Source organism: Acartia tonsa, chromosome 8, assembly GCF_053477335.1.
Source record: "Acartia tonsa isolate MP-2025a chromosome 8, ASM5347733v1, whole genome shotgun sequence".
In the NCBI taxonomy this organism is placed as follows: Eukaryota; Metazoa; Arthropoda; class Copepoda; order Calanoida; family Acartiidae; genus Acartia; species Acartia tonsa.
Genome location: NC_137267.1, coordinates 43,015,056 through 43,031,524, shown reverse-complemented (window position 1 = coordinate 43,031,524; position 16,469 = coordinate 43,015,056). Strand labels below are relative to the sequence as shown.

Sequence of the window (16,469 nt, the reverse complement as noted above, 5' to 3'; positions counted from 1 at the left end):
GCTATAACAAACACTTGACATTAACAATGATAATTTAAGGGATTGAGTTTTTTCATAAATGCGGTAAAGGGTGTGGATGTGGGATATCGTTATTTTAGCCCTCTGCGAGTTTAACTTTATTAGATAACATAGAATTTGGTGTAACACCCAAGTAATATAGCTATCCTTTTTCAAATCAATTTAAAGGTTAGTTACAAGTTAGTTTTTTGTAGATGGGTAGATGGATCGGAGCTACTCTGTGGCCGTAGACTGCCCACTAACCTTACTGTACCAAGTAACCTAGCCAGGTAGGATTACACATTTACAGGGACAGATGCTGTGAGTATTTGTGCAAAAAATATGACGTAACAATAAAAATTAGCCAATGAGAGGCCGTTATTGACCAATGGTAAAATGTATAGTGGCCTCTCATTGGCTTATTTTTTTGTTACGTCATATTTTTTGCACCAATACTCACAGCATCCAGGGACAATATAAAATTTTCTATTTACTATATTTATAGAACTAGCGGCTACACACCTAGAGGCCTCTAGGAGCAAATGAGGGGGGGGAGATTTCGACATCCGATTTTAATTATTTTATATCTATTAAGCGGTTAGCGAGATCCTTCGGTACAGACAGTCACACAGACAAACAGACAGATCCTGTTACTTGGCAGGATAAAAAATCTTAAACGTAATTTAATCAACTTTAGAATTTGCCTTTTCCTGAAATTGTTATTACTTTTTTCATCAATCGCCACTACCATCTTGGGGCTATGTATTCAAAGAACAAAGCTTAAACCCATATATAAAAAAATCACTTTGAAAGCCTTTGAAAAACAATCGGCGCAGTGGTTATAGATATCTTTTTTCATATACAAAAACGTATTAAGTATACTTTATATCATTAAATTACAAATTATTTAACTATATTTTCACATTTTTTCTATTTAGAGTAATTTTTCACAGTAATTCTGCAACCAATGGAGATGGTTTTAAGTAAGTTAATTATTTTCATTTCATTACAAAATATTTAACCTTTGAACGATTTCTGAGAATATTCGTTTGATTTGTAAATATTTAACTAAACCAAATTTTGAATATTTGATTTTACTTAGTTGGAATCTAAAACATTTTTATTTCAAATTCACGTAAATTGAAGCTTGTTCTAGCAAATTATTCTTATTTCGGCATCTCAGGTATAGAAAAAACTTTTTCTAATCTATCAATTGTACATTTTTATATCAGCGGAAAGCTGTTTATAATACGATGCGATTAATAACTATTCCAGTATGGCTTCAATAAGGATTAATAACCGATGGATTAGAAACAGTTCTCAGCCATACGGAAAAATCATGTATAGCACTGAATTACAGACAATTTTCCACAAGTATTAAAATGAAAATCATAAAATTAATACCAGTTTTGTTAGCCTGCTTCGGCCCCTCGGACCTAACAAAATTGGTTTTAATTTTTCATAATTTTTCCTTTTTTATCCACGGAAAGCTGTCTATAATACGATACAATAAATAACTATAAACTTGAAAAAAGTGAAGAAGGAACCTAGGGATAGTAAAAAAATATCTTTTAAGCATTGATCTCATTGATAAAGTTTGAACTGCAAATACAAGAATCAGCTTCTAAACTTTAGATTGCATACTACATATGTTTCAATTTAGTTTTCTGCTTTAGTATTATCAAATTTATGAAATCTTATTTTTGTCACAAGTTTTGTATCACAGCATAAACTTATTAAGTAAAATGTTTTTTTATGTAGATATATCAGAAATTTTAATCTGCAAATCTAACTTTTTTTATTTATCAAATTTTTTTTATGAATAATTGTTTATTTAGAGCAAAAATTAAACATTTGCAATTTAAAAACATTGCAAGTCATTTTTGAGAATAATATAAGTTAATACAGATAAAATATCTGCTTAACTTTTTTTTTATTCATGGATTAAACCAGTAGCGTGTTGTAGAGGGATGTAGAAGGGTATCAACCCATTAACCACCCCCCCCCCCTTAACATTGAAATAGGGTGCACTCCTAGATTAAACTGTGTTGATTATTTTCTTTTTGTTTCCTAATTTATTTGCCATGTATTTCTAGCCTAAACTGGAAGCTATCCTGTGGGGGAGTTTTTACAGATGAAACTGGATCCTTCTCATCACCTGGATATCCCAAGCAATATGGTCCAGGTAGAAATTTAGATTATCCACTTATATAAATGATAATTTCCAGTGTTGCTTCGAAACCAATTAATATCAATCAAGTTAGAACCTGTTCTCATCCATACTGAAAAAATCATGTATAACATTTTCAACGAATAAATAAATATAAAAATCATAAAATTAACACTATTTTTGTTAGCCCGGTCTTCAGCTGGTTTTAATCTTTATCTTTTATTTTAATATCCGCAAAGAGCTGTCTGTAATATGAAAAGATAAATAACTATTATTATACTTTTCATTTGTATTTTATTTAAAAATCATTATTAAAGGGCGAATATAGGTTCGATATGATATGAGCTTATATCAAAGGTGCCATTACATACTTTTAGAATATCTATGCCAAATTTAAAAATTCAAAAAAAACCTTAAGTAGATTTTGCAATTTTCTGATTCAATTGAACATATAATAAATCAGATTGCCGACAAAATCGTTTATTTTAGCCCTTTACAAGACTTTTTTTTTTGACTATTTTGCTTAAGTTTGATTGACTATTACATTGGCACGCACCTTAAAAGATAATTTAAATTATACAATTAAATATGTCAATATTTTTAAGTTATTTATAATCTATGGAATTGCACCTTTGATATAAGCTCATATCATATCGAACCTATATTCGCCCTTTAAGTAATTGTCCCATTAAAATAAATGTATTTGTACCTATCAATATTGTTTATAGTTGAAAAGCTTTCATTAAAGTAATAGAATTCCAGAAAATGGGGCTTCCAAAAAAGCATATATTTAACAATTTGACATAAATATATAATATGTTAATCTTACGTGAATTTTTAAAACTAACTTCCTATTGTTATCCAAATTAACATAAACAATACTCACCTCCTATTATTTGTAACCCTTTTTTCCAATTTGTCTATTTGGTCAGGTAAAATTTATATCATCCCTGTAAGCTCTGTAATTAATTCATATTTTTCTTTTTAGCAATTTCTTGCATTTAAATAGATACCATTCTTTAATTTAATCTAATAAGTTTTTATTATTTCTACAGGATTGGAATGTCTGTATACAATATCAGCTCCAAGAAATGATATTATCTTGGCCACCTTTGATGATCTCTTCCAGTTAGAGGCTCCTAGAGGCACTACCTGCTCCTTTGACAGGAATGGTCATTATCTTAATGTTAATAGCAAAATTCAATAAAATTTCTTTGGCTAGCCTAGAACTTAAAGTTTCCTAACCTTACATAGTCCTCTTTATCTATGTAAGGCTCAGGAAATCCCAAATCTTAGACTAGCCTATTTGTCACAATAACTTCAAATTCTTAAATTCAATCCTTTCTGGTATAGAATTTACATGTTTCATTATAATTTTAAGATATTTGAATAGCTAGCTAGGATGCATATTTTTTTTTAATCTTATAACAATATGACAATAGTAGAAGTTTGATACATACATTTACGTAAATGACTACAATTTTAGTTTGAACATTAAAGAAAGTCCTGACAATAAATCCAAGGGAACATTCTGTGGTTCAAATAGCCCGGGAACAATATCTGGTCGTGGTAACCTCATATTCAAGTTTAAAACAGATGCCTCAGTCAACATGGCTGGATTTAAGGTATCCTGGGTGCGTCATGAATGTGGCGGTGTTGTCACTGAGGAAGGTATCATCCAGTCACCAGTTCATCCGGATAATTACTTCCATGATTCCAACTGTACCTGGACCATCCAGGCTCCAGCGAACATGGCAATTGAGATTAAGTTTAACAAACTTGAGCTTGAGGCTCATCAGAACTGTAGATATGATTATGTTGGGGTTTATGATGGACCACTGATTAATGAAACACAGCTGATTGGTATGTACTGTGGTAACCAAACAGTGTCGCCACCTGTCATAAATACTGTAAGCAATGTGGCCATTTTACAATTTAAGACAGATGCAACTGTGAATGCCGGTGGTTTTCAGGCAGCAGTCAAGTTTACATATGGCCCTCAGCAGGGTTGCGGTGGCAACATTGATCTTACAAACATTGGCCAGAAGCAAATATCATCAGTTGACATTGATTCAGATGGAAAGTATGAACCTGATCTGAACTGTCATTGGCTGATTACATCAGACCAATCAAAAGTCATCAAATTGAGATTTACATCCTTTGATCTAGAGGTCAGAGAAAATGGCAGCCGTGCAGAATGCTGGGATTACGTTGAAGTTAGAGATGGTCCTGGTCCTTATTCACCTCTCATGGGAAGATTTTGTGGCAATACTGCCCCAGCTGATATAATGTCGTCTTCTAGTACCATGTGGATTAAATTCTTTTCAGATGGCGCCAATAACAATCCCGGATTTTCAGCAAGTATATCACAAGAAACACCAATATGTGGAAATAATTTGCTGCTGAATTCAAGCAGTATTCCAGCTATTCTGACCTCTCCAAGCTTTGGAATTGCTTATCCTAATAATATAAGATGTTCTTGGATCATAAGTGCTCCTGATAGAGAAAATGTGAGAATAAAGATTTTGTTGATGGATGTGGAGAGTAGTACTGGTTGTACCAAGGACATGTTAACCATTCAAGATGAAAGGTGAGATAGCTTGACTAACCCTGAAACTTTCTTGATGGTAATCATTTTCTAAAATAATAGATGTATCACACTTTAAAGATTTGTTTATAAGATTCATTTTTAATATTTATTTTTATTTGTATTGTTTTTAGATATGGAAATGTAAGACACATCAGCCAAAGTGAAGATGGTCCTCTGATTGTTTCCTCTACATCACAAAGAAGAGTCAGTGATTACAGATTCAGGAATTCATGTCAAAACATTAGTTTGAGGATGATAAAGTATATTAGTTAAAGGAGTAAATAGGACAATGAATAATATTCCCTTTTAAAGTTCATGGGTTTAATTTTTCCTTTAAAATTTTTGTGGGGAAGAGTTGTCAAATTACAATTAATGAAAACCATCATAGTCTCATTCCCAGCTCTTATGCCAATGGTAATGAAACAAAATTTATTTTTTCCTAGCTTAATATAATGTTCTTTATTGCATGATTGAAAGACTAACAGACCATAGAGGTTATATAAAGCATTAGTAATTGACATGTTATTTTTATTAACCAGGGCTAAATATGTGAGGCACAAGGTTGATTATTGTGGCTCTGAATTACCTCCTGATTTCATCTCCCAGACAGATACTGTGCAGATTACCTTCCAGTCAGATGCTTCTGTCACAGGTAAGATACTGTACAGATTACCTTCAAGTCAGAGGCTTTTGTCACAGGTAAGATAATGTACAGATTACCTTCCAGTCAGATGCTTCTGTCACAGGTAAGATACTGTACAGATTACCTTCCAGTCAGATGCTTCTGTCCCAGGTAAGATACTGTACAGATTTCCTTCTAGTCAGATGCTTCTGTCACAGGTAAGATACTGTACAGATTAACTTCCAGTCAGATGCTTCTGTCACAGGTAAGATACTGTACAGATTACCTTCCAGTCAGATGCTTCTGTCCCAGGTAAGATACTGTTCAGATTACCTTCCAGTCAGATGCTTCTGTCACAGGTAAGATACTGTATAAATTACCTTCCAGTCAGATGCTTCTGTCACAGATAAGATACTCTTCAGATTACCTTCCAGTCAGATGCTTCTGTCACAGGTAAGATACTGTACTGAATAGCTTCCAGTCAGATGCTTCTTTCACAGGTAAGATACTTTACAGATTACCTCCCAGTCAGATGCTTCTGTCACAGTTAAGATACTGTACAGATTAGCTTACAGTCAGATGTTTCTGTCACAGGTAAGATACTGTACAAATTAGCTTACAGTCAGATGCTTCTGTCACAGGTAAGATACTGTACAGATTACCTTCCAGTCAGATGCTTCTGTCACATGTAAGATACTGTACAGATTAGCCTCCGGTCAGATGCTTCTGTCCCAGGTAAGATACTCTACAGATTAGCTTCCAGTCAGATGCTTCTGTCACAGATAAGATACTGTGCAGATTAGCTTCAAGTTAGATGCTTCTGTCACAGATAATAAATGGGGTTGTGGTAGCCTTTCTTTTGTTTTGTGGGGTATATGTCACATTATACATATTTCATTAGAGGTATCTAGGAGAACTTTATTGGATGGGAGGGGTTCGTCGATTTCCACTTCCAATTATAACTTTAAAAAGAAAATGTAAAAACAATATTGGGGTGGTGGGGTGGATTTATCAAGGCTAATTTCTCTTAGGATGGTTGAGATATCCTCCCTAAAAATATTTTGAAATCTTCCCATGACCCATAAAAATATTCACTGTAAATGAGAACCATGTCAGTCCAGCGGTTAAGGATCTTAAGCTAAAGTACAGACAGACAAATATCCAATTATTTTTTACATGATTTAAATTCCTATCTGATCATCTATCTAAAATATTACTGTATCATTAGATCTTTGTAATGGGCAGATTATTTGATATTAACTGTTTATGTAAAATAGGTTTTAATCTATTTTAAAAACTATTTGAAACTAAATTGAAAATTTACATGTTAGGATCTGGATTTAAGTTGGAGTACTCTACTGCTTCCTGCTCCAGAACTCATACAGAACCATATGGAAGAATATTTAGCCCTAGTTATCCCTACAGGTATGAACTTCATTTATTTAGGTCAGGTTAGGTTATTTTTGGGGTCCTAGGACAAACGCAGGAGTCCCAAACGTCGGAATGGACAAACACAGGAGTGGACCCTTAACCTAACCTAACCTAATTTAAACCATGTTTTAGGTTTTTTAAATGCCTAACCACTGCGGGGGGCTTATTTGTATATTCATATCTTAACCTAACCTAACCTGTATAGAAATACTTACTTAAATTAATATTTTAACACTCCTGCATTTGTCCACTCCGCGTTTGTCGTGGAACCATTTTTGGAAGTCGGCAGGGTAAGAGCCTTCAAAGGTTTAGGATTTTTAGTGTCATATTTGGAATTATCAACAAGATTAGATATATGACTTTTAATAAAACTTATGCTATCAAAAATGAAAATTTAAAAAATGTCATCCTTGTTTTTGTTTAGTTTTAGAGGAAGCTACAATTGTACCAATGTAATCTCAACTGATGAAGGCAAAACGGTGTCACTGTACTTCAGAAATTTCCACCTGGCTGATTCAGTAAATTGTACACTGAATTACCTGGAGATCAGGGATGGACAAACTGGAACAGATCCACTGCTGGCACGTCTGTGTTCCAGGTATAATAACCAAAATTATATATGTTCAAGTAACAGGAAGTCTATGTGTCTGTCTGTGAGTGTTTTGAAGGATTAAGCTAACACTGAACCTATATGGTTATCTTCTAATTATGTTTTACTTTTAAGAAAGAAAAGATTTAAAGTTTTTTTTCATTTCATACAGAGAAAAGTCAGCTGTAAACAGTATAAATTCTTAGTACAAAGGAACCTAGTAAAAGTGTCTGACTCTGATTATGACGTAAAAAAAATTAGCCAATGAGAGGCCACTATAAGTTTTACCATTGGTCAATTACAGTGTATACTGGCCTCTCATTGGCTATTTTTTTACGTCATAATCAGAGTCAGACACTTTTACTAGGTTCAAAAATAGGCTCGCTACTCGCTGGTGAGACAAAATTATTTTTGGGAAAAATCCTCGAAAATCGCATAAAAAAAGCTACAAAAATTAAATAAAATCATAAAAGGGTTATTAACATAAGATTTTGTTTAACTAATTTTTGTACATTTTAATGTGACTGTAGGATTTTTCACCAGCGAGTAGCGAGCCAAATTTTTTTTTAAGTATCCACCTCAGCTTGAGTCGAAAGTAAACAATTCTTTCGTCTGCTAAAAATGTTCATTTTTAGATTTGACGAAAAATCGGGTCAGACGGGTAGTCTATATATCGTATGTCTATTTACATACCACATAATAAAGATAAGAAAATATTCAGAAAGTGAATATTTTGAACCTATTTTTTTCTTTTATTATTTTATCCACTTTTTTATCAAGTTGTTTTTTAATAAATAGTGTTAAACCACAAAACCTCAAGTTCTCACCAAAATTAAGAAACTTTTTTTTCTTTTGTAAAAGTTTTAATTCCCAACTTAAACGTAATTACTAGAATCTTTTATCTCGTACTTTGAATTTTAATATTTTTAGCTTTTAGTGTTATTAAATGAATAAATGTATAAGTATAGATGTATAACCCAGACACTACCTAGTTCCAATTGTGAGCAATTTTTTTTGTCTGCTTGCAAATTTCTTTCTGCTTTTTTGTAGCGACTTTGCTGTGTTGATATTTGAAAACCAAATTTAAACTCGGCAAAAGGTCCCCATTCCATGAACATTCAGTTATTTAACCCTTGCCCCCTCTATTCTTTTACTTTGATATAAAATGACATTTAATTCCAAATTAAATTAATAATTATTAATTTCTAAATTATAGTTTGACGTAAATTAAGATTGATATTTAAATGACTTTATATTTTGATATATTTGACTATAGAAATGAACAAAGCTATTCTATAGTTGTCTGTCTAATTGTTATTCTGTTTGTTGGTTATGTTAGAGGTTTTTTAGAATTGCAGATATATCACCTTTAATCACTCCCCCTTCCCTTCAAACCATCTTCTCTTCCCTATCCCTTTTATGTTTTTCCCTTCACTAACCCATCCTGCAATAAAGACTTAAATTAGAAATATTTTAGAACATTTTAATTTCATCATAGTTGTATGTTAATATATCAAGGGAAATAAAAATAGTAGGCAAAACTTCTCTTTTTTTATATCTTTTTACTCTTTCTCTTTGCTTTGTACTATTACTGGTGGCTACGCCACTAGCATCTAGGAGATCTAGGGAAGGTAAAGCCTAAAAAAATAAATAGCCACAGAACATCTCGGGACCAATGTAAATTTCCATAAAATGGAGAACTTCAGTTCAGTAGTTATTGAAATCATAAGCAACAGACATTTAATAAAATAATTTAAATAGCATAATTAATAATTTATAGCTTTAACAGACAGTAATATTTTAGGTCAATTCCTGAGACTATCCATTCAAGTGGACGCCATCTATACTTGAAATTGATAACTAATTCAACATCAAATTATAATTCTGGTTATGATATCTCCTACACAACTTCACAGGTATGAACATCTAATGGATATAGGATATACGTGGATATTATGACAGGGGATCAACTGTCGTCAATTTAGGTTGCTTATTGGTCAGTTTTTTCATTCAGATAAGGGGAGGGGATGTGGGGGGGTCGATATTTTAGCCAACTGCAAGTTTCACTTTATTAGAGTACGTGATAATCTTGTGTAAGATCCTAGTAATAATAAATCAATTGCCCATCTGTTATTCTTCTTTTTATTGCAAGGGTTTCTAACCCCTAAGGTCCCTATCATTTAAGGACTCATCTTAAACAAGGATGATAACATCCATAAAAGCTGAGTTCCACAATCAAACAATTTGGTAATTGATTATTAACACTTGTAGAGTGTCAGAACTTAAAAATCAACATACATAAAATTGTCCGAAAACTTTGTTGCAAAATTGGTTAAATACAGGATACTATTTTGAAAAATTGTCATAAAAATTCACATGTTTTATATAGACATACGGATTTTCTGTTAACGATTGTAGGGTTGCTACACTTTCTATATCTTATCTAACTGTAATCAATCATCATGTTGAGTATGAAATTGATAGTACAATTCTAACATGTTTAGAACCGTGGTTGTGGAGGAACCCTGTTTGATACACGTGGTGTAGTGACGAGCCCAAGATATCCATCAACATACAATCAGTCAGCTGATTGCTTTTGGACCTTAAAGGTTAGCTTCATGTTTCTTTGATTGATTGGCTCCAAATAAATTACTTCTTCCTATTGGCTGTACAATTTATTACATATTATTTTTCCCGCCATTTTTGACAAGTCAGCTGATTTTTTCTTACTAAACTACAGTTTCTTATGGTGTAGTTAGGATCAATAAGAAAATAAAAGTGTGTGTTATCTAAGTAGTAGAGACACTGTCCAATATCTTAAAGTACTCTAAAAAGTTGTGAAGCGTATTATTCAAACTACCTCTTTTCGAATTAAGATTTAGAATCATTTTTATTCAAGGATTAATAAATAATTTAACATTTGCATATAGGTTAATAAATCTATCAAAAATCCCTAGTAAATAATTTAATAGGATAAATATATTTTATAAAAAAAATTGCTGAAATGGACCTATAGACGTTCCGGTATTGATTATACAGTTGCTACGCTTCCTAAAATGTTACAGAAATCATCATGACAAGTTTAATATTGATAGAACAAATTTAAAATGTCTAAATCTTCGATAACAGTTATCTTTTACTGACGTACGGACCGGTCCTATTCATATAAAAGCTTTGCTTTAAAAAAAATTATCTTAGGTCCCCTCTGGGGAGCTGATAGAATTACAGTTTTCCAATTTCCATGTTGGCCCCCAGGTAGAAACCTGCGGAGACAATTATGTCCAGCTTTTTGATGGAGTTGTCAACCCTGCCCAACCTCTACCAGAAACAACAAGGTATTTCTTTGTAAAAGTTTAAGATATAAATTATAAGAATGTTCTATGTTACTAGCAGCTGAAGCGCTGGAAAGTGTCATGTGTGACGTCATAACAATGCATCTAAATCCATTTTCTAGGGGTTTTTTTAACGTATTTTTATGGCACACATGACACTTCCTAGCAGCTATATGCCTTGTTGAAACTATCATGTTGAAACTTTCATAACATAAGATGGCCTATGTTTAAATAGTCCTACAAACCCAATAATGCACAGTGATCGGTTATCTTCGTACGGTTATCAATAACTAAGGGCCAGACCAAGGACATCCAAGCTTTTTATTTATGAGGTGTAAAAGTCTCAACCGTGTATGAAAATTATTTGCGTAGTTTGGGGCAAAACATTCCCCATAATCCCACTATCAAAGTCGTGCATCTATTGAATACTATTTTATATTTTTTTTGCAGATTTTGTGGCTCAACAATTCCGGCAATACATATTGGCACCACTAATATAATAACTCTTCACTACAGGACATCTACAAATAACACAGGTGGCAGATTTTAATTTTTAGTAGCAAGGTTACTCTATTATTCAATTTGCCCGTCAGTCTGTAACGCTACAGGGAAAATGTGATTTAATGACTGCTTTGTAAAAAGATTCCCTTTACAATTAAGTTTGGTTCCAAAATTGGTGAAATCTAAGGCAGAATTTTACAAGTATAAATTAATTCGTCGTGTATTTTGCTTTCATGTATGTCTATTGTTTTTTTTTTGGATATAGGATATAATATGGACCTCTATTATTGGTCAGTTTGTTCATTCAGTAGGAGGGGGGGGGGGGATGGAAGATCGTTATTCCAGCCTGCTTTATCAGAGTACATGAAAATATGGTGCAACATCAAAGTAATGATATGTAGATTTCATATATGCCTATTGACGTATTGCCTTAGTAATATGCTACCCCTTTGCTAAAGTCAAACTGACATTAAAGCAACAAAAAATAGATTGTGTGCATAATAGATATATTATTACGTGGATCTTACACCAGATTATCGCCAGAATAAAAAGAAACCTAAAGCTGGCAAAAATAATAATAACTCCCCCCCCCCCCTCTCAACCTTCTACTGGATGAACAAACTGACCAATAAATGAGTTTCATGTTAGCAAGATTAACGACAATCTGTCCCCTGTCATAATATCCACGTATATTCAACATCCAAATGTGCATCATCCAATAAAAAACACGACACTTTTATCCGATTCTTAATTTGGACATTGGTTTCTGTCGTTTTGATAATAGAAAAAACTTCCCATAAAACCTTATTAGTTCAAATTTATAAACTCATTTTTTTCTTATTTTTTCAAATATTTTATATTTAAATACAGTACAAACAAGGAGAATAACATTAATAAAGTATAACATAACAAATCATATCGCCATACAAACGAACAATCCTTATACTAAAGTAACAGGATGTTTGTTTGTTTGAGTGTCTGTGTATCTGTGTGTGTATCTGTGTGTCTGTACCGAAGGATCTCGCTAACCGCTGAACCGATCGGGTTCTCCTTAACAGGGTAGATTGTCATATGTCCCGGGAAGGTTTATAACTATTTTGGGGGAGGGTACCACCACCCTCCCAAGAGAAATCACAATAAAATCAAAAATATTAAATATTTCCGCCGCATAGTGTCGCTAGCATAGTCGCGCTGCGTAGACGCTTGAATTTAACAATTGATTACATAGACAAGTTATTTCTCAAATTAGATATTTAAAATAATAAAAAAACATTCCATTGCAAAAAATGCGATCTTTGGTTTGTTTAAATGTCCATTTATTTAGCATTTTTCAAGAATGTCAAGCGTGGGAAAAATTTTAGAATGTGGGAACCATTTATTTTGATTTAAATGGTACATATGATTTTCATTTAAATTAATTTTTTGGACCCGTGAGAAAAATTTTTTAACGTGAGAACCATTTAATTTTCATTGAATTTCATTTTTTTGGAGTGTGGGAAAAAACGGGAGAAAAAATATGTTTTAGTATAAAGAAATGTTCTATCAGTTTCAAACCTGTTTCATTCAATAGATCATACTGACTTTGGAAAAACTGTCAGACCGATTTTTGAAATTCAATCTGTGAAAAAAGATATTCAAGTTTTAATTTTTTGTTTTGAAAATATTATTTTACATGTATTGACGCCATCTTGGATTATGATAATATTTTTTTGATAGAAGATTTTTTTTCTAAAATATTTTTAAAAAATTAACTTTTTACAATAAAAAAATCTTTGAACTTAAATTGACCAATAATTCAAAGATTTTTTCTTTTTGATTTGGAAGATTTTTTATGATTTTTACTTTTAATGTCAAATAAAAACACAACAGTGAAAAAAATGAAAATTAAATGAAAAAACGTTTTATGATTTTATTCAAGAAATTATTTGCTAACATCACCTTTTTGTTGCAATAGAATGTTATTTAAGCAAACAAAATTTAGCATAAATGATCGAGTATTAAATGATCGAGCGTTAGCTCATCATTTAATACTGAGGGATTTAAATATCCATTTATGCTAAATTTTGTTTGCTTAAATAACTCATTTAAAGGCCACTAGAGGCCTCTAGGGGCGTAGCCGCTAGTAACAAATATAAAACACCGGTGCATTTAATATTCAAGATTATTTAAAAGTCTGAACTAAATTTCCATATAAAACTATCCCAAGATAACTTTTGCTTATAGCATTGTACCTAATAGTCCTAGGAATAAATATTCGAAAATATTTTAACTATATCATATAAAAATATATAGTCAAAAAAGCTTTAAAATCGCCATTTTTTAAAAGAACAAACGAACCAAGCGACTCTTAATGTAGAGGAGCTTTAAAGATTTAAGAGGATTATTTTATTTCAAACTATATCAACTTACAAATGTGTACTGTTAAAAGGTTTCCATTCCAAATATCAAATTTCTTTTTTAATTGTTTTTTCATCTTAAATTGTACATTAGTGATATTCAAGATTTAAATTTAGTATCTGTATATCATGTCTTGATCAGGGATCTTAAGGGATAAGACAATGGATGATAAATTGATGTAGGTACCCATTGATGTTGAACAAGTATTTGATTATAATAGCTTGGAACCAACCAATCAAAATTCAATAAAAGTTTTTAACAATTGTCTATATTTAGCTGTTAGATTGCTTTATCTGAAAAGACCATATTTCTTTAGTCAAAACTAGTGGCTACGACCCTAGAGGCCTCTAGCGGCACTTTAAATGTTTTTTTAAAATAATTCGATACCTTTCAATGTTACGTAGGAGTCTCTATCAAGATTCTACAATACTGTGCAATGTTACGTAGGAGTCTCTATTCGAGAAAAAACAAATTCCGACTTATTGTGATTTATCTTGGGAGGGTGGTGGTACCCTCCCCCAAAATAGTTATAAACCTTCCCGGGACGTATGGGAATCTACCCTGTTAAGGAGAACCTGATCGGTTCAGCGGTTAGCGAGATCCTTCGGTACAAACACACAGAAACACAAACACACAGAAGACAAATAGACATCCTGTTACTTTAGTATAAGGATTAATATAAAACAAGTGAATGAAAAATAACAATCACAGCAAAAAAACAGCATTAAAGAAGAGCAAGTAATAGTTATTTACCGCATCGTATTATAGACAGCTTTCCACGGATATTAAAATGAAAAAATGATAAGATTACAACCAGTTTTGTAAGCCCCGAGGGGCCAAAAAACTGGTATTAATTTTATAATTTTTATTTTCATATTCGTGGAAAATTGGCTGTAATATGATGCTATACATGATTTTTCAGTATGGCTGATAATGGATTTTGAAGCCATCCTGGAAAGGAATATTCCTTGATTGAGTGTGTCTCATTATAAAGTTTTCACAACGTCATTCCTGTAATGATTGAGTCACAAAAAGTCACAGTAAAGTTAATATTTGTTACAGGCTGATATCGGACTGTGATATTATACCTAATCCCCCTCGGAACCACTGGTGGTGCATCCACTATTTGCTATTTTTTTTGGGGGGGGGGTGGTGTCCCTCCCCCCAAGAAAATAGCCTAAAACCACCACCGGACCAGTAGGTATATTCCCTGAAGAGTAGAATCTGATCGGTTTAGTGGTTACCGAGATCTTAAAGGACAGAAGTACGGACAGACAGACATCGTTCTACTTTGTATTATAGATTGACGGAGGAAAAGCCAATGTGAAATTTATATTACTTTCGCTAAAATTTATTAGTATTAGTATATTATTAAGTATTATCGTATTACGGACAATTTTCCACAAATAATACAAAAAATCATAAGATTAATTTTATTAGCCAGGGTCTTTGGCATCTCGAGGGTAATGAGACTGATTTTTATCTCGTACTTTTTCAGAAAGCTGTTTATAATACGATGCGATAAATAAATATTCCATAAACATAAAATTTTCTTTATTTTAAGGTGATGGATGGCGAGCACTGTACCAGATCCAAGCCGAGGATCCTGCGATATCAGGTTCAGTTCCCACTGGCGGATTTCAACTTCTCAATTGAATAAAAATTTTATTATTGAAAATTAGAATGTTTAGTGATATAAATATATTTTTTCCAGTGTAGCTTCCAACCGATTAATATCCGCTGGATTAGAACTGGTTCTCAGCCATATTGAAATAGTATGTATAGGATCATATTATATCCAGTTTTCTACGAATATAAAGATTTACAACCATATTATTAAACCAGTTTTAATAGCCCGTGCTTTCGGCATCTCTGGGCTGAACAAAACGAGTTTTTATTTTAACATTTTCATTTTATATCCGCAGAAAGCTGTTTATTATATGATGCTATAAATAAATAAATATTAAAGATGCTTTTTTTTACAAAATTTGAACTGCAATAAATATTATGATATTGTTTTTTTTCTATTTTCTTAGTATAATCAGGTTATATAAGTCTTATCAAAGTATTGACAGAGATAAAACGCAGGAAGGGAGGGGACAAAGTTTTATAGCAACGTTATCTCATTTGTTGGCTTGAAATCTTCGGGTATTTTTATTTAATTTTGATTGGTTGGTTCCAAACTTTAAGCATCCAAACTTGTATTCAATTTATTAGCCATTGCTTTATCTGGTTATGGTTTTATTATGTTCTGAAAGCTATGCTTATATAATCATTATATAGAAGTTTGACTGTAAAAAATAAGTAAGTCAAAACATCTGAAGATAGGTGAGATAAAAGTATTTCAGCGATTTTACACAAAGTACGATGGGGAAAACTGATACCACCCTCCCCCACCCATTTTGATAGAAAATGAAAATAAGAGAGTGGGGGGGGGGGCGGGGTGAGTTTTTTTTCAGGTTATATTTTGTATTGTCATATTTGCCACAGGTTTAGGTTCCTGCAAATATTGCCCCAGGATATATAGTAAAAGTAACTAACCCTCCCACATTTAAAATAGGGGATGGGGTTGTAAGTACTCAATCAATTGGCACTTTATGTTAAAGCACCTGTATTTCTATAATAATATTAGCAAAACTACATACAATTATCAAGTTTTTTTGTTTAAAAAGTAAACGAAGAAAGTTATTTATCTTTCTTTGGTCAACTTTTAACTATAAGTAGGCCCGGGCTAAGGAATAGTATTAGAATAGGGTGTTCCCTGACGTCAATAAAATAGGTAGGCTAAAACAGTGACATATATCCCTTTTTTCCTAAGGCACTATAGATAGCTATGGATA

General features: G+C 32.4%; 1 protein-coding gene across 1 annotated transcript in view; it reads left to right on the top strand.

Annotated features, from left to right (window-relative positions):
• LOC145327015 (cubilin-like) overlaps positions 1-15,647 on the top strand; it is a 96,303-nt gene extending 80,656 nt beyond the window's left edge. Inside the window, exons 23-36 of the mRNA XM_080170491.1 lie at positions 213-287; positions 936-980; positions 2,094-2,182; positions 3,223-3,334; positions 3,654-4,757; positions 4,889-4,982; positions 5,298-5,409; positions 6,711-6,804; positions 7,235-7,408; positions 9,204-9,315; positions 9,904-10,008; positions 10,598-10,734; positions 11,182-11,267; positions 15,194-15,647. Of these exons, the coding sequence (XP_080026617.1) occupies positions 213-287; positions 936-980; positions 2,094-2,182; positions 3,223-3,334; positions 3,654-4,757; positions 4,889-4,982; positions 5,298-5,409; positions 6,711-6,804; positions 7,235-7,408; positions 9,204-9,315; positions 9,904-10,008; positions 10,598-10,734; positions 11,182-11,267; positions 15,194-15,285 (2,431 nt within the window). The 3' untranslated portion in view covers positions 15,286-15,647. The remainder of the gene's footprint in view (positions 1-212; positions 288-935; positions 981-2,093; positions 2,183-3,222; positions 3,335-3,653; positions 4,758-4,888; positions 4,983-5,297; positions 5,410-6,710; positions 6,805-7,234; positions 7,409-9,203; positions 9,316-9,903; positions 10,009-10,597; positions 10,735-11,181; positions 11,268-15,193) is intronic.
• The last annotated feature ends 822 nt before the right edge of the window (positions 15,648-16,469 follow it).